Source organism: Cucurbita maxima, unplaced genomic scaffold (genome assembly GCF_002738345.1).
Source record: "Cucurbita maxima cultivar Rimu unplaced genomic scaffold, Cmax_1.0 Cma_Scf00002, whole genome shotgun sequence".
Lineage (NCBI taxonomy): Eukaryota > Viridiplantae > Streptophyta > Magnoliopsida > Cucurbitales > Cucurbitaceae > Cucurbita > Cucurbita maxima.
The window spans coordinates 4988485-5013724 of NW_019272018.1; the positions used below are offsets into that span (position 1 = coordinate 4988485).

A 25240-nucleotide genomic window follows, 5' to 3' on the forward strand; every position below is an offset into this window, starting at 1 on the left:
AAAAAAAAAAAAAAAAAAAAAAAAAAAAAAAAAAAAAAAAAAAAAAAAAAAAAAAAAAAAAAAAAGAGGAAGAAGAAGAAGAAGAAGAATGTAGTTCTCCAAATTTGATCAGCAGTACAGGTTGAGCTACACCTTCAAAGAACTTTCCTTAGCTCTTTGAAAGAGTATCATATTAAATCCAACTCAATATGCTCATATTTAAAAAAACTAAGTTCTCAGCTGATTGCTGCTCAATTTAATTATTAGCAAAACATAAGCAGAATGTTTCTTGCATTTAAGGAATTATAACAGTTTAAGAAAAAGAAAGTTACAAACGATACCTCAAAAATCAACGAAGTAGATGAGTCGTGGATTAATTTATTAAAGCTGAGCACTAAAATTTCCCAACAGGGAAAACCATTTTTCAGCCAACTTAAATATTTCATGTCTATATTACTCAAAATTTCGCAGATTACCATGTTAATAATCCGTAAGTGTTTATATAATAGTTCTATGTTTCCTTTGTTATTTCTGGATATCATGAAGTACATTGATTTCTCATTGAGAAAAACTTCATCCTTGTCACTGATTTGGTACTACAGTCCTTAGAGAATAAGAAAATTTCTAAAGACAATTTAGTATTATATGCTTATCTTCTGAACAGTAATAAAATTACATTAAATGTGTGGTTAAAAAGTGATTTTATATGCTTGTCATAGAAACATGTAATATGCATGACATCCATGATTGGGCAGCAATCAAAACCTCGATAAAGAAATGCTGAAAAAGTTTCCATAAAAACCTGTTCACATTTTCCAAGCATCTCCTTTTCTCCAGTGTAGCCCTGCACATGAACATGCCGCATTACTCACAAAGAATAAATTACATTATACATCAAGGTTCTGAAATTTACTGCATGCATTGTTATCAACCATGTGAATTTATCCCAAATTTAGAAGTACTTAAATTAGTAGCATTAACAATGCGTATACTGCCCTCACCTAGAGAGAGGGCAAGGCCTTATAAGTTTACCAGGATTACCAATTTTGATAGTATACCAACCTTGAGTAAATCCATTTCCTCTTTTGTTGGGCAAAACTTAATAAGATTCTCAACCTGATCGATATCCAGTGCTGAATCTTCGAGGTCAAGCACAGAACTCTGCCACCATTACCCAAGAGGCACACTATTTAAGTTTAATTAGTAAGAAATAATTACAGAAAAATCGAGTGTGCATTACACAGAAAATATCAATGATATTAATTTGCTGCATTCTTTTAAAAACACAAATTTTACTGATCGAGGATTAAAAAGAAATGAGATGCCCTTCCACTACAAACATCAGACAGTACAAGAAGAGCTACCCTGCAATTCAAACTAACAAAAGAAGCAAAATAGTGAGCATCCCTATCATGAAAATAAGCAAACATCTTGGCCCTATATCCCCTTCTTATTACTCTCAAAAAGTTTTCATTATTTTTCATCCATGTAAACCATAAACTAGCCAACAGTAGAAGAGAAATCTTAAAACCTAATAAAATTGACACTGCACGAACATCGCAACACAACAATGAACAGAGAATTCAACCATGGTTTCACCATGAATTATTCATTAGGCCCACAGTAAGGAACAATGATGATTAGAAAACTGAAGCATAGTTTTTTCTCAACTTCAATAAAAGATGTACAAATATAAAATTATAAGCACGTTAAATATAAACCATCTTACCATTAAATCAGTCAAAGGTGCCTTGACCTTTGAAAGCATGATTTCACAATTGTAAGCTCGCCTGTGATCAATCTGTGACAGTAGCAGGAAGCAAACGGAAAAGGTTGATATTGGCTATAACTGGGTGATAAGCAGAAAGTAATGATATTCATACTAACACTTGCAACAATGTTAACAACAAACTGCTGTTAGGAAAAGCAACCAAAATGAACATTTGAAATAAACATCTTTAGACAAAAATTGGACATAATTAATTAGACAACAGATGAAATTTGGAAATGTAAGGGGTTCAATTTCAAAAATGACTGGTTATACCAGTATTCATTTATATGATTTATTCTGTTCTGTTAACATAATGTATGTAATTTAGTAAGGTGTTAACATAATGTATGTAATTTAGTAAGGTACGGAATGTCTTGTCAAATATTCAAATGATTCCACAAGATCTACTTTCATTCTCTACAATTATATAGAAGAAGCTTCAAGGAAATACACTGTTTAGTCTTGTAAGAAGTCTCCTCAATCGTCGTTTATTTATTAACTTCTATTTTTCAAAAGCAATACATGCACGCAAATACCCTCGTTTCATATGAATGTTAGTAGTAAAGAGTCAAGTGCTTAATTAGAAACCATGTAACAAATTATTGAACTACACCCAGTCTAAAGGTAACAAGTATTCTTTGCAAAAATTGTATTTCTTTGAAGAATGCCTTCAATGAACCATATCGTGTAAGATTTAATATTTGTGACTCCCTAAATATAGTGATTATCCAATTATTGAAGAACATACTGGTAGGCTTTTATTTCTCTATCAAAATCATTAGTCTTCAATAAACCACAAACCTTTCATTTATTTGTAACACCATCTTCTTCAGAAAACCTTTAGTTAGGAAATTATTAAGCGGTTAATTTGTTAGTTTGTTAGTTGTTATTATTTTTGTTACAGAAACGTGTGTATATATTTCCACTTGGAAAGTATACTAACAGATCAGATTTTCTCCAAAGCTTTCATTTTATTCGTTCCTTTAAGGAAATTAAAAGTCATGATACATGGGAAGTAATTATTGCTGCTACTCTAGGATTGAATGCAATCATTTCAAGTGCTTACACTGACGGCCGACAACAACTGAAGCCTGAAGCCTAAGTTTCGAAATAACAGAAGTCATGAGGATGCAATCATGACTTTCTAGGATTGAATGCAATCTATTTCATGTGGATGCTGCAAAAGGCTCTAGAGCCGAAGGGAATTTATCTATTGAGTAAGAAGAACCTATTAAATATTGGTTAGGTGATTGTGGTTTTTAGTTGGGATTTCTGTATGAATGTGTCAATAACTGTCACTTGCGTAATAGTCTTTGCTGTGACTCACGATAAGCTTCCTTGCACAAATTTTTTATAATGTTGTCTAAATGTCATCAGTCTGCATGGTTTGGTTTGTATATAGTTTCATAATACCCTTCAAATGATGCATTGTCAATCATTCACCAGATTCATCTCTCTCTTCTAATGATTTTTATAGTAATAATTCATAACCTACAGAAAACAGCGAGAAAACAACAATACTGTATCTCAAGCATCACAAGAATGGTGATGGTTCTAAACTAGAGGGCAGCATGAACTGCTAGATGAATTTAATTACCAGTTGTACTTTTTCGGGTTTATTCCCAACAGAACCACGTCCACCCGACTTCCGGTTCTGATCAGAAGCAGGAACTGCAGCTGAGAAAAGACTTTCAAGCTCTGACATGTCAATCTCTGGTGCCCTACAACAAAATATTAACATGATTGGTCCATATTTCTTGACTTGTTTCTAAACTTCTAGAATTAAGGGTTGGTATACCTGGCAGCTTCACCAGTTTTTTGAGCTTCAGCCCATAAGCTTCCTTGCACTGCTTTCGATAACTTTAACCAATGCAATGGCTTCAGTTTCTTAGTTATATGTGCTCTTGAATTTATAGTGCGTGACAAACTTCGTCCCTTTGTTGATGGAGAAATACATGGTGGCCCTAGAGAGGACCAAGACAAAGGAGAACCAGGAAACACTTCACCTGATTTTGAAGTCCCCCTCCCAGAAAGGGTAGGAGGAGGGGGAGCAGAAGGAACAGGTGGGGAGGAGCCCTTGGTAGTAGCAGGTGGTGGTGGAGGAGGAACAGGTGGAGATGTTGAAGTATTTCCATCCTGTCTGGACGGAAGAGGTGGCGGCGGTGGAGGAATAGACAAAGATGTAGAAATACTTCCAACCTGGCTGGACGTCATAGGAAAAGGTGGTGGTGGTGGAGGAGTAACAAATGGAGATGTTGAAGTACTTTCAACCTGTTTGGATGTCAGAGGAGGAGGCGGTGGTGGTGGAGGCACGGGAGAGAAAATTTTAGGATCCGTAATGTCCATTGGAGGAGGAGGTGGTGGTGGTGAAGGGATTGGAGATGAAATTTTACGACTAACAGTGGATGTTGAAGGAGGAGAAGGAGGTGGTGGTGGTTGAGGCAAAAAGGATGCATTTGCAGGATGGGAAGCTAATGTTGAAGAAAAAGGAGGGGGTGGTGGCAGAGAAGCTTTAACTCTAGCTGCTATGGTATCCTTCAAAGGAGGTGTAGAAGGAGGCAGTGGAGATGACTGTATTGAGGTTACAGAAAGTGGGGGGCTAACGGTTGATAACTGCCTTTGATCCTTCGAATAGTTTTCTACTACCTCAGTGAGTGAGAATTTATCTGGTCTTAGAGTTGAAAAGTTATTAGACCGAAGTGGTAAGGCAGTTGGAGGAGCGGAAGGATAAGTTAGAGAATTAGCAGCAGAACTATTCGTGGAAAGTTGGGGGAGAGGAGGAGGTGGTGGGACTATTCTTTCTGTTAGGGGACTCTTAGTCTGGAGAGACTCGGGTGCAAGAGAAACAGCCAATGCTGCATTCGGAAAAGATGAAGATACAGTTTTCAGATGAGAAACCTCTGTTTCTCCTTCAGAATCAAAAACTGAGTGGCTTCCAACCGAAGCACTGAATGAGGTCCTATCGCTACTCTCTGAAATTGGCGAATCTTGCAAAATGTCGAGTGGGAAACACTCCGAAGATTGAGGCACCTGTTGGAATACTGAATTAGATTTAGCAGCATACAGTGAAAATTTAGATGTTGGACTAGATTGTTCCTTCTCTAGGATTTTTGTTTTGTTATCCATTGTGAATTTCTTCAGCGAAAGTTTTCTGGGACTTGTACTCTGAAATAAAGGACTAACTGGCGTACTCCGAGGAGAACTACTTTCTGACTTCTCTTGGGCTATGCTTAAGGCATTCATCTGATGGAGCACATTGAGCGCAACATCTGCTTTGGGGTCTAACCAATCCACATGACTAAAGATCTCTTGCACTTTAGCAAATGCTTCCATGGGGAGACCTTCCTCCTCAAAGCAAACTACATCATTTGCAACAGGACATGTTGCAGCATCCATCTCAGAGAAAAGAATCTACATTTAAATGATGGCCAAAGAAAATAAGGAAGAGAAGCAGTACTAGATAATCATGCAAGGAAAAAGAGACATACCTCTGCTCGAAAGTCCTTTGGAAATCTATCTTTGCCATTCCACAAAGTGTCGATCTCTTCACGGTTGAGAATTAAAATATTAGAGCGAATAAAAGCAGTATTAAACATTGCTCTGAACATCATCTCTTCAAATTCCATGTTGTCATGCAAGGAGATGCACTCAAGAACAACATCACCTTGAATATGGCAATTTACATCAATCTTAACCAGTTCTGCTTCTGCCTGCAACAGGGTACACAAGGTTGACCTTATGGTAACATTGGGGATTTTAAGTGTATTTACAAAATAATTCAATTGAACTCCGATTCAATCAGCTTTACTTTGGAGTAGGCCAAGAGGGCGACAGCATAGGAAAAGTACAGGAAATGAATTTCCCTTGCAGACTAAATCATAAATTCCAAACCTCCTAGTCTAATTTGATTACTTAGATAGCTCATTTGCCATTGAACCATGAAGCACCCAAAAGTTAATCTCTTATTGGATAAAGGGTGCCTGTTTTAGCATGCAGAGCATCCAAAACCATTTAATACTAGTAGAAATTAAAAAGGGAAAAAAAATTGGTTACTTATAATCATTGCCCTTCAACTTAATGTATATTATCATGTTGAAATTAATATTGAACTTATAACAGCCAGCAGTGAGATAACACTGGGAAGTAGCACAAAGTAGTCAAGATGTTATGAGAAGAAAACAATGTATTCTTTTCTTTAGAATATTACGTGTTAGGAGATTCAAGCATCCAGCCTCTTAGAGAAAGTAGAGATACCTTAACCGTTTGGCTATGCTCATATTGGCAGAAGAAAACAATACCTTAACAGTTTAGCTTTAACTCAACCCGTTATTACTTGAAAGAACGTAATAAAAGATGCTTCTGGAATCAATAACATTAGGTTTGTTTTCAATCAACTTGTGATTCTGACAATTACAGATTAAGGAATCTCGTCACCTGTTTGTAAGTTCGGAGATTTTTGCTTCTTTTTGGAGTTGAATACAGAACTTTAGGAGTTCGATCGCTGACAAGTAGTGGATCTTGTCCATATATCCGAAATATTGGTCGGCAACCACCCTCTCCATCAAAATTTGGAATAAATCTCAAAATGATACAGTCCAAAGTGAGACCTCTGTCCACAGGTGGCCATTCTAAGGCTACATTCCTCCTTGCGACATATTGCAGATACCTTAATTGAGAAGGAACTGGATTCATAGGAGAAAAAAAATGCAAAAGCTCCCGAGGCGCCTGCCTATAAACCATGTCCAATGTCCTTTGCTCCCCACTATATTGCTTCCTATAAATCAAGAGAGCCGAAAGCATGAACGCTAGAACTGGCCAACCACCACGTTCACAGTGCATTAACAAAACGTTATTCTGCCCAAGGGAAAGCCAACTCTCACATGATCTTAGAAAATGGTGAAGCACTTCCATCGTCAGAACTGGGCAACCCTCGTACTGCTGAGGGTAGTCCATTATGGTCATATCAAACTTAGATAAGATATCGCCCACCTGACTTTGCATCTCTAAGATCCTAAAATTGAATACCAAGAAAGATGCGTCTACTAAATGCTCACGGAGTTGAGCCACTATTCCACCCAAGTAAACTTCATAATTCTCTTCCTTCCATGAATCTGTGGTAAAACAGCAATCAAAAACTGCAGCAGAAAATACAGATACATGTTAGCCACTAAATAGTAACTTATCTCAAATTAGAATCTTTTATGAAAATACCCTTCAGATGATAAGACTCGTTCAGAAGTTCAACTTCAAGTTCTCTGGAAAAAACGTAAGGTTAAGAGTATTCTCACCTCGTCAGGATACAGATAGAAGCAAGATCCTTGGGTGATTATATTCAAGTTTGAAAGATACAACTTATCAAATACGATATTCTGAACGAAAATCAGGCAACATTTCAGACTTGGTAAAGAACCAACCTAAAAACGTTTCTAAATTAATGAATTACTCATCCAGTGCAGCAGTGACACGTTTCCTGTAAGTACAAGTTTAAAGCCTTCTCTACCACCTAGCTTGTTTCACTTTATTGCATGAGAAATGAAGATTGAGCGATAGAGAATCTTCAAACAACATTCTATTTCCATTCCGTTCCCCATTTGTACTATCGTTCCATTCTCGCATCCGAATTTACACCATAAAACAAGCAAAAGATAAGCTGATATGATACATACACCATAAACCCCATCATTGCACATCCAGGCAATAGAAACTGAGAATTTTCGTCTTAGTCAGGCGGTAACAAAAAAGAGGACGGAATCAATCAAACCAATAAAGAACAAACAAAGACAATAAGACAGTACCATAAACTCTTTCACAGATCTCGAGAAGACCATCGGGCGGCTTCCGGAAGAACAATTTGCGCAACAACGCCATATCACCGGCCAACTAATCCTCCCAATCCCAGCCTGAAATTCGTACACATAAAACGAGAAATTGACAAGAATCGATTGATTCCGTGTCGTGAGTTCCTTTCCTGAAGCTCGAACGTTAAAGCTGAGAAATTCCCTTTCCCCTTGGCGGGTTGGGTGAATATGCAGGGGTTTTCCCGGCAGATGGCTTCGTTAATTTCCTGTGTTTTGTTTGTTAGTAGTTTCAGTTTTCCGTACTTCTGCCATAGCTGATACCGCCAACAGGGATGACGTGGACGCCACGTTTCACCGCCATGTGTAATTCCTGTTATTTCCTTTATTTTCATTTTTCACCGTCGTATTAACAAATTTCCTTTTCGCACCGCAAAGCATTTTTATTTTATAAACTTATTCAAATCTAGTTTGTTTAATTTTAATATTTAATTTGAAGTCAAATTGTTGATTTAATGTTCAAATCTCATATTTATTTCTAATTATTTATTCAACTTTGAAACTTGGGTTTCTTAGACTTTAATATATATTTAATAGGATAAAGAATTATCAAAATTTAAATGAAAAATTCAAAAGTTTTGCTAACTATTTAAATTTTCATATTTTTATTTATTGTGTTAAGATAAAGTTTTATCATATTCATAAAAAATAATAATAATAACAATAAAGGATCACTCTTGAAATTGTCTATAGCTATAAAAAATTTATATACATAAAACTAATAATTTCCTGACTTATTTAATATAAAGTCGGTAGCGCAAGTGGGCCCACGGTTGACATGCAATGCCCAATTGCCGGCCCATGCTAAAAATGAGTTTTTTAGAAAATTTAATATTAATTCCAAATTTTAAGATTTTTCCAAATGAATTTTTTCTATATTGATAGATTTATTATGAACCAAATTCAAACTTAAGGTAGAAATTAAATGTGAAATTTAAATTTAAGTGTTGAAATAAGTCACTTCAAATTTAAATGATGAGTCATTAAAGAAAACTTTGAATGATTAAAAATATTAAAATTGAAAATTAACCTTTTTCTAAATTAAAAAAAAAAAAAAAGGAATTGGCATTTCTTCGAGGATGTTTGGACGATGACCGGAAGGCAGCGGCAGACTTTTGTTTCTCCTCGTGAGTTTCTCGTGGGGCGGAAAATGAGTGATAACAACGCAGCTTTGCACACTAGTGGTGAAGGCTCGAAAAGGGCCACCCCTTCAACAATTCTATCCGTATCTTAGAGAAGGATAAGCCACGGATTTATACCCAATTTCCCATTTCAAACCGAGGCCTCGCATACTTGAGGAACACCCACTAAGAAATTCCCCCATTTCCACCGCCCATTGCCTCTCATTCAAAGAGCCCAAGCAAGCGAAGGGGGCCTTCTTAGCTGGGATTTCTGCAATTCTGCGTATAATGGCTTGCAGACTTGCGGATTCCTTGTTTCTTTTCACTGTATGTCCCGCCATGTCTCAGTTTTGGTTTTTGTGTTCTTCGTTTCTTATTGTTTTGGTTTGATTATCAGGGCCCCCATCAGAATTATGCTCGAACCCAGAAAATTGCATCCCATAACGCTCCGGGTATGTATTGGTATCTTTCTTTTGAGTTTTGAGCTATTCAATTAGCTGAATTATCGGCATTCACTTGATAGACTGAATTGCTTAGCAGTTGTCTGATACAGTAGAAGGCTACATGCTTTGAAGATTGAATTCCATTTGCATTGTTTTCTTTATCTCATTTTGGGTTGTTTAAGTTTTTCTTTCTGCTGTCCCTTTGAACATAAATAGCTTAGATTTCCATTGTCAATTTTGGTGGTTCAAACATGCTTATTCCGATAGACAGGTATATTGGATGTGAAGGGGAAAATAGTATTCCAGAAGAAAATAAAGCGACAAAACTATCTACTTCCTGTGAAGAGGGCTGCAATTTTACGGGCTGTTGCCGTTCCAGTTGCACCACCATCTTCTTCAGCAGACGGTGCTGAATATCGAAAACAATTATCAGAAAGCTATGGATTCGAGCAAATCGGAGAACCACTTCCTGAAAATGTTAGGCTAAAAGATATCATTGAGTCCCTTCCAAAAGAGGTAGTTTATTTGCTGCAACATTATAGTGTTCGACATCGGAGCCTGAGGCATTTGCAACTTTTTGTTGTCAAATAAAATTCTGATGATCTTCAGTTTATGTTTATAGTTACTTACATAGCCTAATTAGTTCATGTTCATGTTTCTTTTCAATTTTTAAAGGTGTTTGAGATCAATGATGTGAAAGCATGGAAATCTGTTTTAGTATCTGTAGCTTCCTACACATTAGGCCTCGTCGTGATTGCGAAAGCTCCGTGGTATCTACTACCTTTGGCTTGGGCATGGACCGGAACTGCAATAACAGGGGTTAGTCTTATTGCTTTCCTATCTATTCTCTCATACTTGTTGGACTTGCAACTCGGAATACTGAAGTTACTTTCCTTTTTCCTCCTCAAGTTCTTTGTTATAGGTCATGATTGTGCTCACAAATCATTTTCAAGGAACAAGTTAGTGGAAGATATTGTGGGTACTTTGGCTTTCATGCCTTTAATATACCCATATGAGCCTTGGCGGTTTAAGCATGATCAACATCATGCAAAGACAAACATGTAGGACTAATCTCTCCCTCCTCTCTATCTCTATCAAAAACGCTTATTTTATCCGTATCTTCTTGCATACGCATAGTTTGATATCGTTCCATCATATAGTACGAAGACATCTAGTTAAGCAATGCAAAAGCTCTGATCATTAGAATTGAGAGAACAAAATGAATGGGGCTTAATGTGCCATTATCCATAGCTTGATAGTGCGGTGGTTTGTACACATATCTTATTTTCCCGACACTGTCGAGCATGCAATCGTTCTTCCTTGTATCTTTGGATCAATTAAGCTTGAAAAACTAAATGTATGACTATGATAATTAGGAATCAATATCAGGATGACTTAGGTTTCTCCCTTTCATCTTTTATTTTAGCTGAAGTTCCATTTTTATTCTTATCCACGCATATAGGCTGAAAGAAGATACAGCTTGGCATCCTGTGTGGAAAGAGGAATTTGATTCAGCACCTCTTCTGCGTAAAGCAATCGTATATGGATATGGTCCGTTTCGTCCGTGGATGTCTATAGCTCATTGGTAAGTCGGATGGTTCCTTTGTAAGAATAACTCGACTTTAATATCGAGGTCTCTTGCATGTGATTTAACCAATGTCTTGCTCTTTCTTTCATTAATATGCAACAATCTGTTCTTATGCATAATAGGTTGTTGTGGCACTTCGATTTGAAAAAGTTCAGACCAAATGAAGTGAAAAGAGTGAAGATAAGCCTAGCTTGCGTTTTTGCATTCATGTTTATTGGATGGCCATTGATTATCTACAAGACCGGAATTATTGGATGGGTCAAGTTCTGGTTAATGCCGTGGCTAGGCTACCACTTTTGGGTAACATCATTTTTTTGGTTCAAGAATTTAATTGTTCTTTTAGTCAATGTTTACCGACTTACAGTTCTTTTTATTTCTTGCTTAGATGAGCACTTTCACCATGGTCCATCACACTGCTCCCCATATACCGTTTAAAGCTTCAGAAGAGTGGAACGCAGCTCAAGCACAGCTCAATGGAACAGTTCATTGTGCTTATCCCCAGTGGTACTAAATCATTCATTTCAGTGTTTTCTTCTCTGATCTCTCTCTTGCTTAGCTCAATAGTGGTAAACTAGAAGTTTGTTCATTGTTTGGGCTAGTTCTAAGCTAATAAGGGGTGTTTATTTGCTCCCTTCGACAGGATCGAGATTCTCTGCCACGACATTAACGTGCACATTCCCCACCATATTTCGCCAAGAATACCGAGCTATAACTTACGAGCAGCCCACAAGTCTCTAAAAGAAAACTGGGGAAAGGTAATGGCATTAACTGAATCCATGTCTGCATTGTCTGCCTTATATATTGCATCTATTTTCCCCTATTGATTCTAACAATCCTAGTTCTTTTGTTCCATTCCCCACAATGAATTCTATAGCATCTGAACGAGGCTTCATGGAATTGGCGATTAATGAAAACGATCATGACGATATGCCATGTCTACAGTAAAGAGGAAAACTACGTCGCTTTTGACCGACTCAAACCCGAAGATTCTTATCCCATTAAATTCCTCAGGAAAGTTATGCCTGATCTTGCTTGATTTATCTTCAAGCTTTAGGACATACAGACACTTTGCTTGTTTCTTTCTCCGCAAACTTTGAGGAATGAATGGAAGGAATCTTGGTGGCCTGCCTTATACTTAGTTAACAGAAAGTAATGATTTGGTGAACCATAAAAGAGAGACCATGTGATTTCTGAAACAGAGAAATGTTACTTTTAACAACTTTAGAGCCGTAGGGGGTTTGGTTTTGATTCTTTTGGTATTAGCAGTTGCATCTCCCTGCTTGTCCTCTCCATAGATTGTTTCTCTTTCACCACCAGATCTTTGGTTGGTTCATATCTCAGTGAGAGTTCGTTTAATAAAACTATCCTTTTCTTAAGAACGAGGTTGAGATGAAAGAATATAGAGATTATTAATTCATGTAACAATGGCAAAATCCATACAAACTGTTCGCTCTAACACTTCCTCTAAATTTTTCGTTCTGGTTTCTCCGAATCCGAATCAAGAGGTCCTGCTATGTACATCTTTGTATTCCTTCACCTAACCTATATCTTACAAATCTAAAAGCCAAGAAGAGAACCCTTTTGATATCAGGAAGAAACAAACCATTAGGTGAATGTTCATAATACGGGCGCAGGTGGTGTCTCCCATATGTCGAAAACATTTTCCTCGCTGTGAAGTGCGAAAAGGCGATCACCGCCAATAGAGAAGTCATAGATTGAACCACCAAAGCTTCGTCGGAGCCGGGACGTTAAAACCCAGTCAGGTCCACACAATACTGATATGGAATCATTCATGGATGAAAATAGTTGCCCCTCATGTAATGCTAACTTGGGATAGCATGGCTCTTCTGGCATCTTCCCTTTCATTAGCCTGCTTCTTGAACTCCACCTTATGCTTCTTCCTCCACTGCTGCTTCTCAAATCCAAGAACCCCAAATCTTCGTACTCGTTTACTACGCAGATTGAACTGTTCTCTTCCATGGCTATGGCGTCTCGTACTCGCTTCTCATCTACAGTCAATGGAGCTCCAATGTCCGACCAAGACCAGACCATTTTCTTCTCCCTGAAATCCAACAGGCTAATGTAACAATTGTCTTTCCTAGGAAACAGGGTAGCAACCAATAAGCAATTGGTTCCATTCAACCATTGAAGCTTGTCGGCATCCCCAAGTGACCAACCTGCAGGTTCATAGAAGAAATCTGTTTGTTTTCCTGTCATTTGATCCCAAACGCCAATTCCATACTCATTGCTTCTACCTTTACAACTAGAGAATATTTTATAATCTGAACTGAAACTTAAAGCTCCGGCTGTGCAGCTCTTTACCTGATTCTCATGACTCACTTGAAACTTATGCCGGAGCTGGCCGGTCGACTTGCAGAACAGACCCATTCCGCCGTCACAGCGGCCTAATCTCTCACATACACTGATCATGATATTCTCCGCATCGATCCATCCTACGTCGTTGACTCGCTGATAATCGAGATTGATCGGAGGGTGTTCGTCAAGCATCCAATCGTAGACGTGAACCATACAGCCATGAGCAATGCAGCAACCACCATCGGGACCGGCTCGGATGGCGGTACCGTCTCCCGGGGCTTGGCCTGTCACAGAACGGGAAAGCTTCAATCTATTGCCGTCGAATTGGCCCCATTTGGCAGAGCGGAAATGGTCCTGCAAGCCAAAGAAGAGGGCCTCTCGATAGAGGAGTTTCTCCGGCACATTCGACGGAACGTAGAGTTCTCCGGTGCGTAAGAGATCAAGAAGCACGGCGAAGCAATCAGGGTTCCGATCAATGAAGAATTCATCGGAATTAAGCGATTGTAAATCCCAATTGTCATCGAAAAGTGACCCAAATAGAGAATTCCGGCGCGCATTCGCGATAGTTGTAGCCGTCGTTTCAAACATTCTACCCCCAACATTGAATCTCACCCTATCTTTCTGAATTCTCATGATTAAGTTCCCTAGAAACGGGGAGACCCAAATGGGGTTTTGCAATTGGAAACGGATTAAACTTCCCCTTCAAGATAAACCAAATTTCTCGAGTATTGCAGGAGAGTTAAAACAGAGGAATTATCTCTCCTGCGAAGTTGGAGAAAACAAATAGGCTAAAATTAGAAGACAAACCAACCAAGAGATAATCAAACATGAACAGAGCACTGAATCAACAAGATCAAGAAGCTTGAAGCTTGTAAGAGAGAGATTACACAAGTCCCAAGCTGAAAACAGAGGAAAGCAAAAGAATGGAGGAAATTGATGATCTGTAGATACTTTTTTTCAATGCTGTGTTCATTTATTCCATATATTTTAAGATTTACTTTTGGTTATTTATCTTAATTTTCTATTAATAAACATTTAAGAGTAAAGTATAAAGTTTTTTAAGTCTAAAAACTAAATAAAAACTAAACTCAAAATTCAAAACTAAAAGTTTAATTCGAAATTTAAAAATAAAAAATGAGAATCGACTTAATTCATTTCTGGCAATTAATAAAATATCAGCCACCCCTAAGGAACCGTGTCTTCTGGACATAATTAATTTCGCTCCCCTCTATTTGCATTAATTAAAAAGGTAGACCTGCGAAGTTGTTTAATTACAGTTCATCCCCCAACAATTTCATTTATTTTATTGGATAATAATATTTTGAATGACATTAGGGAATTAATACGGTCCTATCATTTTGACCACAATTACTGTTTCATTCAATTTTTTTAAAAAGAATAATATTTATTTTTCTTTTTTAATAATTATTTTATCTGGGAATTACTATTTTATTTAAATATTTATTTGTGTAAGATACATCATCCCGTTACGTTAAAGAAAAGCATCGATATCGAGGCGCAGAACTCTCTTCATTTTATATTTTATTTTCTAATAAAATATTTTGGTTCTTTATTATTATTATTATTATTATTATTATTATATAAATGACTGAGGTTGTTGGAATGGGAGATGGGTGAATGACCGTACTCAAAGCATCCTCAATTTTTCTTGAACTTAAAGTGATTAAGAGATGGCTTCTTCAAACGTCACACCATTTATTTTTTGAGTTAATATTCAATTATATAAAGTATTATTTATTCTTAAAATCAAGGCCAATGGGCTTTAAACAGAAATCACCGGCCCATATAGGAGTTGACCAATACTTGGGCTTGTTTATAAAGCCCAACTGAGCCCAAGAAATAGATACTCTTTCTTTGGATTTTCTAATAAGCTTTTCTCATTATAAATAAATATATAAATAAGCGAATTTATGTATTAATAACATTTATTCATTTTATGGAACATATTAAATAACATGTCTGAATAATTATTTGTTTCTTTAAAATTCCAATGAATAATAATAATAATAAATGTATTTATAAAGTTTGTGGGGATCATGTTTGTGTTTGTACAACCACTAATAAATTTCAATTTTATATAATATAATTTGGTATTTATCACGTAGATTCGTCAAATATTGGGAAGAAGGTTATAATTAAAAAAAAAAAAAGGGTAAAAAAAGTGATTATTAATTAGGATAAGAAAGCAACATTTACTTAGAGACTGAGGAATGTTTGTAATTATGAAAAGTCATTATGTCTGTTGAGTTATTTTTACTCAATTAATATTCATCATTAATCCTCTTTTTTTTTTTTCCTTTAATTTTTCTCTATAAAATTGCATGCTCCAATGCAAAATCATTTAACTAATTTTATTTAATAATAATTTATATCTCCACAAATACTTGGTAATTATTATTTGGGCCCATAATCTTCCTTTTTTTTATTTTTTTTCCCTTTCTTTTAATTCATTTTTCTATAGTTGAATTAATAATGTTCATATTTCTTTAAGTAATTATTTAATTTCTATTTCAATAAAGTATTTTCTTTTACGGTACTTATGGCACCCACATTATAATATTAATATTTTAAAGTAGGGTGAATTTAGAATTATATCATAAAGGCATTTGATAAAAAGTAGAGATAATTTAGGATGGTGCTTTAAATCTATGCTTTGAAATTTAATAACATTGTTTCTTCTTTTTTCAATATAAAAAGTACCATGTAATATTATCTGTAAAAACGTATACGATAGAGATAAAGTCGAGCTTGTAGCTTAAAGGATTAGAGCACATGACTAAGAACAACAGCGTCCGAGGTTTGAATCCCTTCTCGTCCACAACCAGTTAATAAGGGAGAGACTTTTCTCTCTGGAGGTAGAAAAATCGTTATTACGATAGCAGTACTTTTATTTGATTTTTATGTAGAGATTTAGAAGAACGACTTTAGGTGAAGCTTTTTCGTGGCTTAGTTTCATTTTCTCTTTTGCTTTGCAACTCGTCTTAACACATGCAATACAACTTGTTGCATACTAGAGCATTCTTTCATCCATTGACTTCGTCTCCACGGAGTGTTCTTAATCCAATGCTCTCAAGTTGATTTAGGGAGTTAGGAAAATTTTCGAAATAAGTGAAATACGAATACTATTCTCTGAGAACGAGAGTGACGTTAGCATCATTTATTAATAATGTAGGGTCAAACTACATAAAAAGAATTAATTATACAAGAGATATTTGAATCAAACATAAGGAACGGGTATTCATAGAATTTTCTTAGACAACGAGAATACTACATTCTCTTCGTTCGTACTATAATTTTGTCTTAAAAAAATATTCTTTAATATAAGTAAACTTCACACCATTTTTAAAAGAATGCTAACATAATACGTAATAAATGGAAGGGTCATCAATGGTCGGTTCATACCAGAGAAAACATTTTCTCTTGGTTCATGTTGGAATATTTTGTTAAAATATATTTTAGTTATGATTTTAGACTTTGCATCCTTTTTAAAAAAGTATATTAAACGACAAACAATAAATGAAACAAGTATCCATATTCTCGTGGTAACTCATGAATGATATGTTTTCTCGAGGTGGAGAGTCTTAAAACATAGGACCAGGGCATTGAAAGTTGGGCACCAACAGTGTTAAAAATTGAATTCTCCGCGTAGGCAAACATGGGAAGAAGGTGTGATGGCTGAGACTACTTGAATGCGAAGCCTGTCCTTCCTTTTCATGCGCATGATGATAAATAGATAGCTTTAAACACAAACTTCGCCTTCAAAAAAGTTAAGCCCTTACCTCCAAATGGGAATCTTCTAAAGGGATCTTTCTTTCTCATACTCAAAAGTTCGTATGTATTTCAATGAGTTGGTGCTAATAAATTATGATTTTGAATATTTGATCGGTCTTTTTGGGTGTAGGAGCAGTTGGGTCTTGGAAATGATGATAATGCCCATTTCTTCTCCTCATTCACAGGGAAGTTTTGGATTAAAATGTTTTGCCTGAGACTATTATCAGGATCGTTTTGAATACAAATTCCCCGTTGTCCAAAACCCCAGATTTTTATTTGCCCAAACAAATGATGATCTATCTGCACTCAGTCAAGAAAGAATCATTGAATTCCCACCAAGAAGTTCTGATAAATTCGCCAACCTCCTCATTTATGAACCCCAACCCTCTCTAACTCTGCCTTTTATACTTCCTTTTCCCCTCCCCCTTCCTCATTTAACACTCCCACAGTCTCTTTTTCTCATGGAAGCTCTGCTGAAATATCAATCAAATTTGCTGAACATTCGTCACTTCCAGACAAGGTAAGCTCAGAGACCGTCCTTGAAACCTAGAGATTTCGGGTGTTGCTGTTTTCGCTATGTTTTTTTGGCCTCTGTAAAGGTTTGGGAAATGGACTGTGGCTTTTTAGAGGGTTTCAGAATCCAGGAAAGTTGCCGGAGATGGACCCGGGACCATTCACGAGAGATTCCCAGTGAATAAGTAATGGTGGTTTGGAAAATTTAAAAGGGGGTGGGATTTGAGATTCTGGGTTGGCTCTGTGTATCGATATTTCTCATTTTCAAGGTTTTTTCCTGATGGGTTTTCGTTTGTTCGGTTCCATTTTAGTTCTTGCACTGTTCTTCAAACATATGGCATGTCAACAACCTAATACAGATGGGTTTTATATCTCTGAGTTCTTGAAGAAGGTGGGCTTGAACTCTTCTCATGTCTATAATTTCTCGGCTCCTGTTTGTACATGGAAAGGGGTTTTCTGTGACAAAGATGTAAATGTTATCGAGTTCGTGGCTTCTGGTGTTGGCCTCTCCGGCGCTATTCCCGACAACACTGTCGGCAAACTCAGCAGACTTCAGAGTTTGGATCTTAGCAACAACAAAATCACTGGATTTCCTACGGATTTTTGGAGCTTAGGCCTACTCAAGAGGCTCAATCTCTCTTCCAACTTGATTTCTGGACCTCTCGGAGACAGCATTTGCAACTTCGGACAGCTTGAAAGTGTTGACATTTCCATCAACGAATTCTCTGGGAAAATACCAGAATCTATAAGCTCATTACTTAGTCTCCGAGTCCTGAAATTAGACCATAACAGGTTTGGTGGAAGCATCCCATCAGGAATTCTTAACTGTCAATCTCTGGTTGTCATGGACGTTTCGTGCAATCAGCTAAATGGGTCACTTCCTGATGGCTTTGGGGCTGCATTTCCCAAGCTTGAAAGCTTGAACTTTGCGGGAAATGGGATTCATGGCCGTGATTCAGATTTTTCTGGGCTCATAGCCTTGGCAGCTCTTAACTTATCTGGAAACTTGTTTCAGGGTTCGGTTATGGGCTTGTTCAAGGAGCAGTTGAAGGTGTTAGACGTCAGTAGAAATCAATTTCTTGGTCACATTTCTCAGGCACAGCTGAATTCTAGTTATAACTGGTCTCATTTGGTGTATCTGGACTTGTCTGAGAATCAGCTCAGTGGAGACATTTTCCATGTTTTGGAGCGCGCCCAAAATCTCAAGTACCTTAATCTTGCTTGCAATAGATTTAGCAGCCTGGAATTTCCACATGTTCAATTGCTTTCGAGTTTAGAATACCTTAATCTATCCAGATCCGGCCTTATGAATCACATTCCTCCTGAAATCTCAAATTTGAGTCATTTGAATACTCTTGACATCTCCCAGAATCATCTTATGGGGAGAATCCCGTCTTTGAGCGTCAAAAACCTCCAGATTCTTGATGTTTCATGGAACAATTTGAGTGGAGAGATCCCCCTATCGCTCTTAGAAAAACTTCCATGGATGGAGAGATTCAACTTTTCCTACAATAACTTAACCTTCTGTGATTCAAATATTTCCTTCAAAACCCTCCAAGCAGCCTTCCTTGGGTCAGCAAATAGCTGCCCCATTGCTGCAAATCCGAGTCTTTTCGTTAGAAAACCCAGTAAACACGAGGTCTTGAAGCTGGCTCTGGCTGTTACTTTCTCCATGATCTGCCTACTTCTAGCAGTGATATTTCTAGCATTCGGATGCAGAAGGAAAAGCAGGACGTGGGTCGTAAAGCAGGCCTCTTACAAAGAAGAGACTAATATTTCAGGGCCTTTTTCTTTCCAGACTGATTCAACCACATGGGTGGCTGATGTTAAGCAGGCAACGTCGGTTTCGGTAGTAATTTTTGAGAAGCCATTGTTGAATATAACCTTTGCTGACTTATTATCTGCAACTTCAAATTTCGACCGGGGCACTCTATTGGCAGAGGGCAAGTTTGGCCCTGTATACAGGGGATTTCTACCTGGAGGAATTCATGTGGCTGTGAAAGTTTTGGTTCATGGTTCTACATTGACAGAACGGGAAGCTGCAAGAGAACTTGAGTATCTTGGTCGAATTAAACACCCCAATCTTGTGCCATTAACTGGATATTGCTTGGCTGGGGATCAAAGAATTGCCATCTATGATTATATGGAGAACGGGACCTTGCAGAATTTGCTCCATGACCTGCCATTGGGTGTTCAAACAACGGAGGACTGGAGCACGGATACGTGGGAGGAAGTTGACAACAATGGAATAGAAAATGTTGGTTCAGAAGGTACATTAACAACTTGGAGATTCCGTCACAAAATTGCACTAGGTACTGCTCGAGCGCTCGCATTTCTTCACCATGGGTGTTCGCCTCCAATCATTCACAGAGATGTTAAGGCCAGTAGCGTTTACCTGGATTATAACTTGGAGCCCAGATTATCAGATTTTGGACTGGCTAAGGTTTTTGGCAATGGTCTAAGTGAAGAGATCTCCCGTGGTTCACCCGGTTACACGCCACCAGAGTTCTTACAGCTCGAGAACGACTCTGTAACACCAAAAAGTGATGTATACTGCTTTGGTGTTGTCCTGTTTGAGCTTGTTACTGGTAAGAAGCCAATTGGAGATGAGTATCCTGAAGGAAAAGAAACAGATTTGGTGAGTTGGGTTAGAGGACTTGTTAGAAAGAATCAAGGATCAAGAGCTATTGATCCGAAAATTCGAGGTACAGGACTAGATGATCAAATGGAGGAGGCCCTTAAGATTGCATACCTATGCACAGCCGACCTTCCATCTAAACGACCGAGCATGCAGCAGATAGTTGGACTTCTAAAGGACATCGAACCGATGGCTTAGACGATGAACAATCAACAAGAAAAGCATTGGGGTTCTTTTGGTCTCCCTTCTCTGATGCTGCAAGGGGAAGTGTACAGAATAGTCATCCTGGAAAGATACGTTTCAAAATGTTTATGTATTTCTTCTTTCCTCATGTCATTGTGCAACATCAGAATTTTATATCAAATATAGAGTTTGTCCTGGGAACTGAAAATTGAGGAATTTCCACCAAAATTTTGTTGATATTCATTTCTTTCATATCTTTTGTGCACCCTCTAAAGAATAACCAAAGTTGATAGCTAACTTAGTATACTAACTGATATGGCCAAGGTCATGAATTTTATCTTTTATATGATATGAGAGGATGACAGTCACTTTCTTATTACTATTTAGACAATCCCCGATCCTTACTAGAGTAGATAGGGGTCTTATTACTATTTAGACAATCCCCGATCCTTACTAGAGTAGATAGGGGTCAAAGGATTCTTATTGGTGTAAAATAGCCTTAGCCTCATTTACTCCCAGTGAAATAGCAGCTACGCCCCTTGGTTCCGAGAGTTTGGACTAATCTCAGTCTCTAAGCTCTTTATGGCAGCTAGTCTAGATCGATTTATAAGAGGATTGAAAATCTTTCTTTGTTAAGATAAAGGAGATATCGGAAATTCTAGACAAAAGAAAGGTTTGGAACCTCTAACCGAGACAAGGATGCACCTTTCTCTCTAAGCCTAGAAGCAAGTCAAGCTGAAAGAAAATCTATAAACCTAGGTAGGTTGAGGATGCTGCTGGTGATATCCAATGCGTTAGTCCTTTTCCATCATTCTTTTCAATTGAGGGTGCCTCCAAGAGACCTTCAACTTGCCGTGAGCTTTATGGAAATTAAACCATCGCTCACGCTTGGGACCATTGTTGGAGCTCAAATCTATTTCATGTACTTTTGGCTGTAAATAAGAGACATCCCTATGCATGTGCACCCCTCTGCCCATTATGCCAATTCAGGTAAGTTTTATGAACTTATTTCTGCCAATTAACATTAAAACTTGAAGAACATTCATGTAAATATGATCGCAAAACAGCCCTCTAGTAGAATTAAAAACAATGATCCCTCCACCAGCAAAGAACAACCACAACATCAAACGAGGGAAGGGGGAAGGAAAAGAAGCATTTACTTGATTAGATGGAGTTTCTGGCCACCAACTCCTTTCAACAGCCACAGCCATTATTTAAAAATCTCATGCCTGTTGACCCCACCAGCTCAGCTTGGCATTTTTTCAAACAGTTAAAGGTCAATGCGAAAATGTGAATCTCACGCATCACCCCACTAAGGATTTGGTGGATTGATGGAGGCGTATGATGCTGAGTAACATGCCCATTGCCTCTCTACTGAGCCGACAACATTTCGAGTCCCAAAATTGAGTATATAAACTTATAATCGCTTCAAAAGTTGTATGTAAAACAACAAGAAAAACCAAAGATATTCACGTTTCTAAAGAACTGATGTGACCACTCACAAATTATTTATCTATGCCCGTCACTCCAATTTTATTACACAATATTATTTTTCGTTTTTTTTTTTTTTTTTTTTTTTGTCTTCTTATTTTTGGGTGTGATAAGAATAAAGATAAAGATTAAAGGTTACTTTTGCAAAAAATGTGTGGAATATTTTGTAATGACTTTGGATTAATTTTGCAATAAAGAAAGAAAAGAAAAGAAAAAGCATGGATTCGTTTGATATATTTCTATGTATGCTTGAAATAGTCAACAAAATTCTTATTCTCTACGCCTCTTACTTTAAGCAAATAAATAAAAATATTATCATAAATATCAAAAATGAATTTACAAGTTTATAAACTTTTAATTAATTAACATTTTAATTGGGCCAAAAGCAGGTCTTTTTTTTTTTTTTTTTTTTTTTACGTTTTTAAAAGAAAAAAATGGAAAATGCAATGCGCCACCGTCATGATTGTTCAAAACATGTTGTTTGTGACTATAATGCCCCAAGATACTTTAGGGGGACGTGTCTAGTTGTCCACTCTTCTTATATGAGTTGTACACTGTCAAAGTTGTGGTTGTTGCTTATTCGCTTTTAGCCTATAACATTGCTTTCTTTAAAATTATTTTCAACCTATGTTCTCTCTCACGTTTTCTAAACACATTTATCTTAACCATGACTCAAGGCTCAAGCATACACTAATATTGTCTGCGAAGTTCGAATCTTACCCGACTAACATGTTCTCTATTTTAGAACAAGTGCTGCATAATCGTTATCCTGCTGTTACAAGAGTGCAATTGTGTGACACAGTACTCTTAGTGTAAATGAATTTCTTTTTTTCATGATATACTAATAAGAATGGAAGACCCTGCGTACATGATTGATAGAAGGTTGGTCCATTTGATGCGAGAGAGGTATATGTACAATCGGATTTTGTGGTATATTTATTTGTAGTGAGTGGGGCTTCTTTCTCGTTAAACGGCACATAAAAAGTATCTTTACTTTAATTTATAAAAATGAGAGAATCGAGACACCATAGTACGGTATAAAGAAGAACCATGTAATGAAAATCTAATTCAAATTTACTCCAAATTCAAAGGTTTCGGAATAATCATGTGATTAAATACGAAAAAAATTAGTATTTTGTTATAAATAAATTTAATTTTATATTTAAAATAGATGAATGTATGTATGTATGTATGTATGTATATATATATATATATAATTAAATACGACTATATTCTCTTTCTCGTTGGTCTTTTAGGAAAGCAAAAATATAAAGCAATCCGAATATTAAAAAAAAAAACGCCATGCATGGAAAAAGCGGTACGAAACGGCGATTGGAATGCGGGAGAGAGAAATCCAACGGCCACGATTTCATCTCTCTCAATTCGGAATTTGCGCCTCTGAAAAAGTCTGGAATATTAGAGCGGATTGCTTCGTCATCTTCAGTAAGGGGACATTGAGGACTGTGCGGGTGACTTTGCGAGAGCAACACAGAACAAGGGCCTGAAATCGAGGAGGGACAAACGACGGTGCAGCGATGTCGGACGAGGAACACCACTTCGATTCTAAGGCCGACGCCGGAGCGTCCAAGACTTTCCCTCAGCAAGCTGGTACCATTCGCAAAAATGGCTACATCGTAATCAAGAACAGGCCCTGCAAGGTTTTTTCCTTTTTCCTTTTTCTCCATACCGTTTTGAAACTCGCGTTGATCATCCATGGATTATATTTTGGGCTTTTTTATAATCTTTTTGAGCTTTTCGACTACATTCTTTATTATAATTTTTCTTTTTATCTCTCTGTTTTCTGAAAGGGTAGACGTTTGATTGCTTCGCTTGTTTCGATACTTCTATTTCTAAGTGAAGATGGTCCCTAACTTTTAACTCGGTGACTAATGATTATAGCAATTGTTACTCCCTCATTGATTTAGGTTATTTTTCCCCTTTAATTTCTCTTTGTGGGGCCTTCTGCTTTTGGATTCCTTCAAGTATTTATAGAATAGTTCTACACAAGTATTGTGGATGAATTATAAAGTAAGTTTTCCTGAAAGGATTTTGGTTGTCCTTTTGGGGCTTTCCCATCCCGGCTTCCCTCAAAGTTTTAAAATGTGATCTCACAATAAACTATTGAATAGGTCGTGCAAGATTTGACATAATTGGTTTGGTGTAAGTGCAAGACTGAAAAATTCAGGGTCACGGGTTCATTATCTTTAATGGCAAGTGATTCTTTCACTTCAGTTGGATCAGGATGCGTAATGAAATATGCAGCCTTGGTCTGTCAGAAATGTAGCTTGTGCATGTGTTGTCCTTATTAAGTATTTTGAGATGGACTTGGCTTCTTGACTTGTTTGAGTTTCGCTATGGGACATGCCATTAAACAGTTCAATTGGGTCATGCTGTCATATCCTATATATACCATTATCGCCAATGTCCCTGTTGTGTTGCACATTAACAAACAATGAGGTAGATGTTAAGCTAAAATGTTAACAGCGGATATAATCTTCATGTTGCAATTATCTTCTTAGTATTAATAGAACTTGTTTGAAGTGCATTAACGATGCTTTGAAAGAAATGTTTTTGAAGTGGATTTGCTTTGCTTCTCATTCCCAGAAAGAAATATGCTGTATGTCACAATCACACTCTTATGGGATGATTGTCAGCGATTAAGCGACATTTACTCTCACCATTAAGTGAATCAGCAGACTCAAAATCGTGTCTCTTTCAGTCGTATGATGTATACCCAAGCCTCTGTCCCCATTTTAAGAAGAAGGTTTTAGAAAACGGGGGTAAAAAAAGATTTTAAAGAGAGAGTTTGGAAAGAGAGTTTGAAAGGAAGATTAGAACCAACGAAGAAAGCAATGTTATAAGCTAGTAAGTAAAGAAAGCAACATAACGGCTTAGATAACATATAACTCTGGGTAGGAAGAATTGACAACTAGTCGCATCTCCTCGAAACGTCATACGCTTAGAAAATACAATAAGAAACTATACATCATGAAAGCGGTAAAGGGAAGCAATAAAGTGGTCAACACAAGGGGTTTGACATGCAATGGGCGTGTGGCCATGGGCAACTCGCTTTGGACAGACATGACCAGGACACTATGCTTGTCTCCTTGTGTTTCTGTCAAATATGATAATATTGCTGAACTTTTACTCGTGGGCAGCTCATGACTTCCGCTACATACCAGGGCATATACCATCGGTTTTTTCTTGACTCTCTTCCATTCAGGTTGTTGAAGTTTCCACTTCAAAAACTGGAAAGCATGGACATGCGAAGTGTCACTTTGTGGCAATTGACATATTCAATGGAAAGAAACTTGAAGATATTGTTCCTTCTTCTCACAACTGTGATGTAATTTCTTTGCAACTCTCTTCTCATGTTTGATTCTATTCTTCCAATGGAACTGTTTTCATTATTCTTCATATTACGGTGCTTTTGCAGGTTCCCCATGTTAATCGTACTGACTATCAGCTGATTGATATATCTGAGGATGGTTTCGTAAGTTTTAATCATACTTTTACATGATGTCCACCCCCCCCCCCCCCCCCCCCCCCC

At 37.2% G+C, this 25240-nt stretch overlaps 6 protein-coding genes across 8 annotated transcripts in view; 3 read left to right on the forward strand and 3 right to left on the reverse strand.

The window, feature by feature from the left end:
- The window catches only part of LOC111472546 (CBL-interacting serine/threonine-protein kinase 6-like), a 14826-nt gene extending 9581 nt beyond the window's left edge, over nt 1-5245 (reverse strand). Inside the window, exon 1 of the mRNA XM_023118152.1 lies at nt 5235-5245. The gene's annotated coding sequence lies outside the window, so the exon portion shown is untranslated. The remainder of the gene's footprint in view (nt 1-5234) is intronic.
- Nucleotides 1-7831, reverse strand: part of LOC111472530 (formin-like protein 18) — a 12551-nt gene extending 4720 nt beyond the window's left edge. For both annotated transcript variants that reach the window (XM_023118141.1, XM_023118135.1), the window contains exons 1-8: nt 7546-7831; nt 6185-6885; nt 5239-5460; nt 3549-5161; nt 3348-3471; nt 1709-1780; nt 1042-1140; nt 782-823 (exon numbers count right to left, since the gene is read on the reverse strand). In XM_023118141.1, coding sequence (XP_022973909.1) covers nt 782-823; nt 1042-1140; nt 1709-1780; nt 3348-3471; nt 3549-5161; nt 5239-5460; nt 6185-6885; nt 7546-7618 — 2946 coding nt within the window. In that variant the 5' untranslated portion in view covers nt 7619-7831. The remainder of the gene's footprint in view (nt 1-781; nt 824-1041; nt 1141-1708; nt 1781-3347; nt 3472-3548; nt 5162-5238; nt 5461-6184; nt 6886-7545) is intronic.
- A 917-nt stretch (nt 7832-8748) lies between these two features.
- Nucleotides 8749-12133, forward strand: LOC111465334 (omega-6 fatty acid desaturase, chloroplastic-like). The gene is made up of 10 exons (XM_023109653.1): nt 8749-9053; nt 9124-9178; nt 9441-9685; nt 9845-9988; nt 10079-10230; nt 10632-10754; nt 10880-11057; nt 11143-11261; nt 11398-11512; nt 11632-12133. The coding sequence occupies exons 1-10, from the start codon at nt 9015-9017 to the stop codon at nt 11791-11793; spliced, it is 1332 nt and encodes a 443-aa protein (XP_022965421.1). The 5' UTR covers nt 8749-9014; the 3' UTR covers nt 11794-12133.
- Nucleotides 12134-12147: 14 nt separating this feature from the next.
- LOC111465343 (BTB/POZ domain-containing protein At2g24240-like) lies at nt 12148-14044 on the reverse strand. Of its 2 annotated transcripts, none has more exons than XM_023109666.1 (2): nt 13961-14044; nt 12148-13835 (listed from the first exon to the last, which is right to left on the reverse strand). In XM_023109666.1, the coding sequence occupies exon 2, from the start codon at nt 13704-13706 to the stop codon at nt 12375-12377; it is 1332 nt and encodes a 443-aa protein (XP_022965434.1). In that variant the 5' UTR covers nt 13707-13835; nt 13961-14044; the 3' UTR covers nt 12148-12374. The 2 variants fall into 2 exon arrangements, with proteins under 2 accessions (XP_022965434.1, XP_022965442.1); XM_023109674.1 differs by having other exon boundaries at nt 12148-13717; nt 13885-14038.
- Nucleotides 14045-16727: 2683 nt separating this feature from the next.
- On the forward strand, nt 16728-20438 carry LOC111465175 (probable LRR receptor-like serine/threonine-protein kinase At2g24230). The gene has a single exon (XM_023109492.1). It carries the CDS (start codon nt 17659-17661, stop codon nt 20212-20214), a length of 2556 nt encoding a protein of 851 aa, XP_022965260.1. The 5' UTR covers nt 16728-17658; the 3' UTR covers nt 20215-20438.
- A 2574-nt stretch (nt 20439-23012) lies between these two features.
- Nucleotides 23013-25240, forward strand: part of LOC111468243 (eukaryotic translation initiation factor 5A-2-like) — a 3154-nt gene continuing 926 nt past the window's right edge. The window contains exons 1-3 of the mRNA XM_023113400.1: nt 23013-23348; nt 24914-25036; nt 25127-25183. Coding sequence (XP_022969168.1) covers nt 23226-23348; nt 24914-25036; nt 25127-25183 — 303 coding nt within the window. The 5' untranslated portion in view covers nt 23013-23225. The remainder of the gene's footprint in view (nt 23349-24913; nt 25037-25126; nt 25184-25240) is intronic.

Bases quoted from the DNA above. Each gene is read 5' to 3' on its own strand.
- LOC111465334 (XM_023109653.1), top strand. From the start codon at position 9,015: ATGGCTTGCAGACTTGCGGATTCCTTGTTTCTTTTCACT. The intron at 11,058-11,142 runs GTAACATCATTT...TTTCTTGCTTAG, and splicing joins GGCTAGGCTACCACTTTTGG to ATGAGCACTTTCACCATGGT. The intron at 11,513-11,631 runs GTAATGGCATTA...TGAATTCTATAG, and splicing joins TAAAAGAAAACTGGGGAAAG to CATCTGAACGAGGCTTCATG.
- LOC111465343 (XM_023109666.1), bottom strand. From the start codon at position 13,706: ATGAGAATTCAGAAAGATAGGGTGAGATTCAATGTTGGGGGTAGAATG.
- LOC111465175 (XM_023109492.1), top strand. From the start codon at position 17,659: ATGGGTTTTCGTTTGTTCGGTTCCATTTTAGTTCTTGCACTGTTCTTC.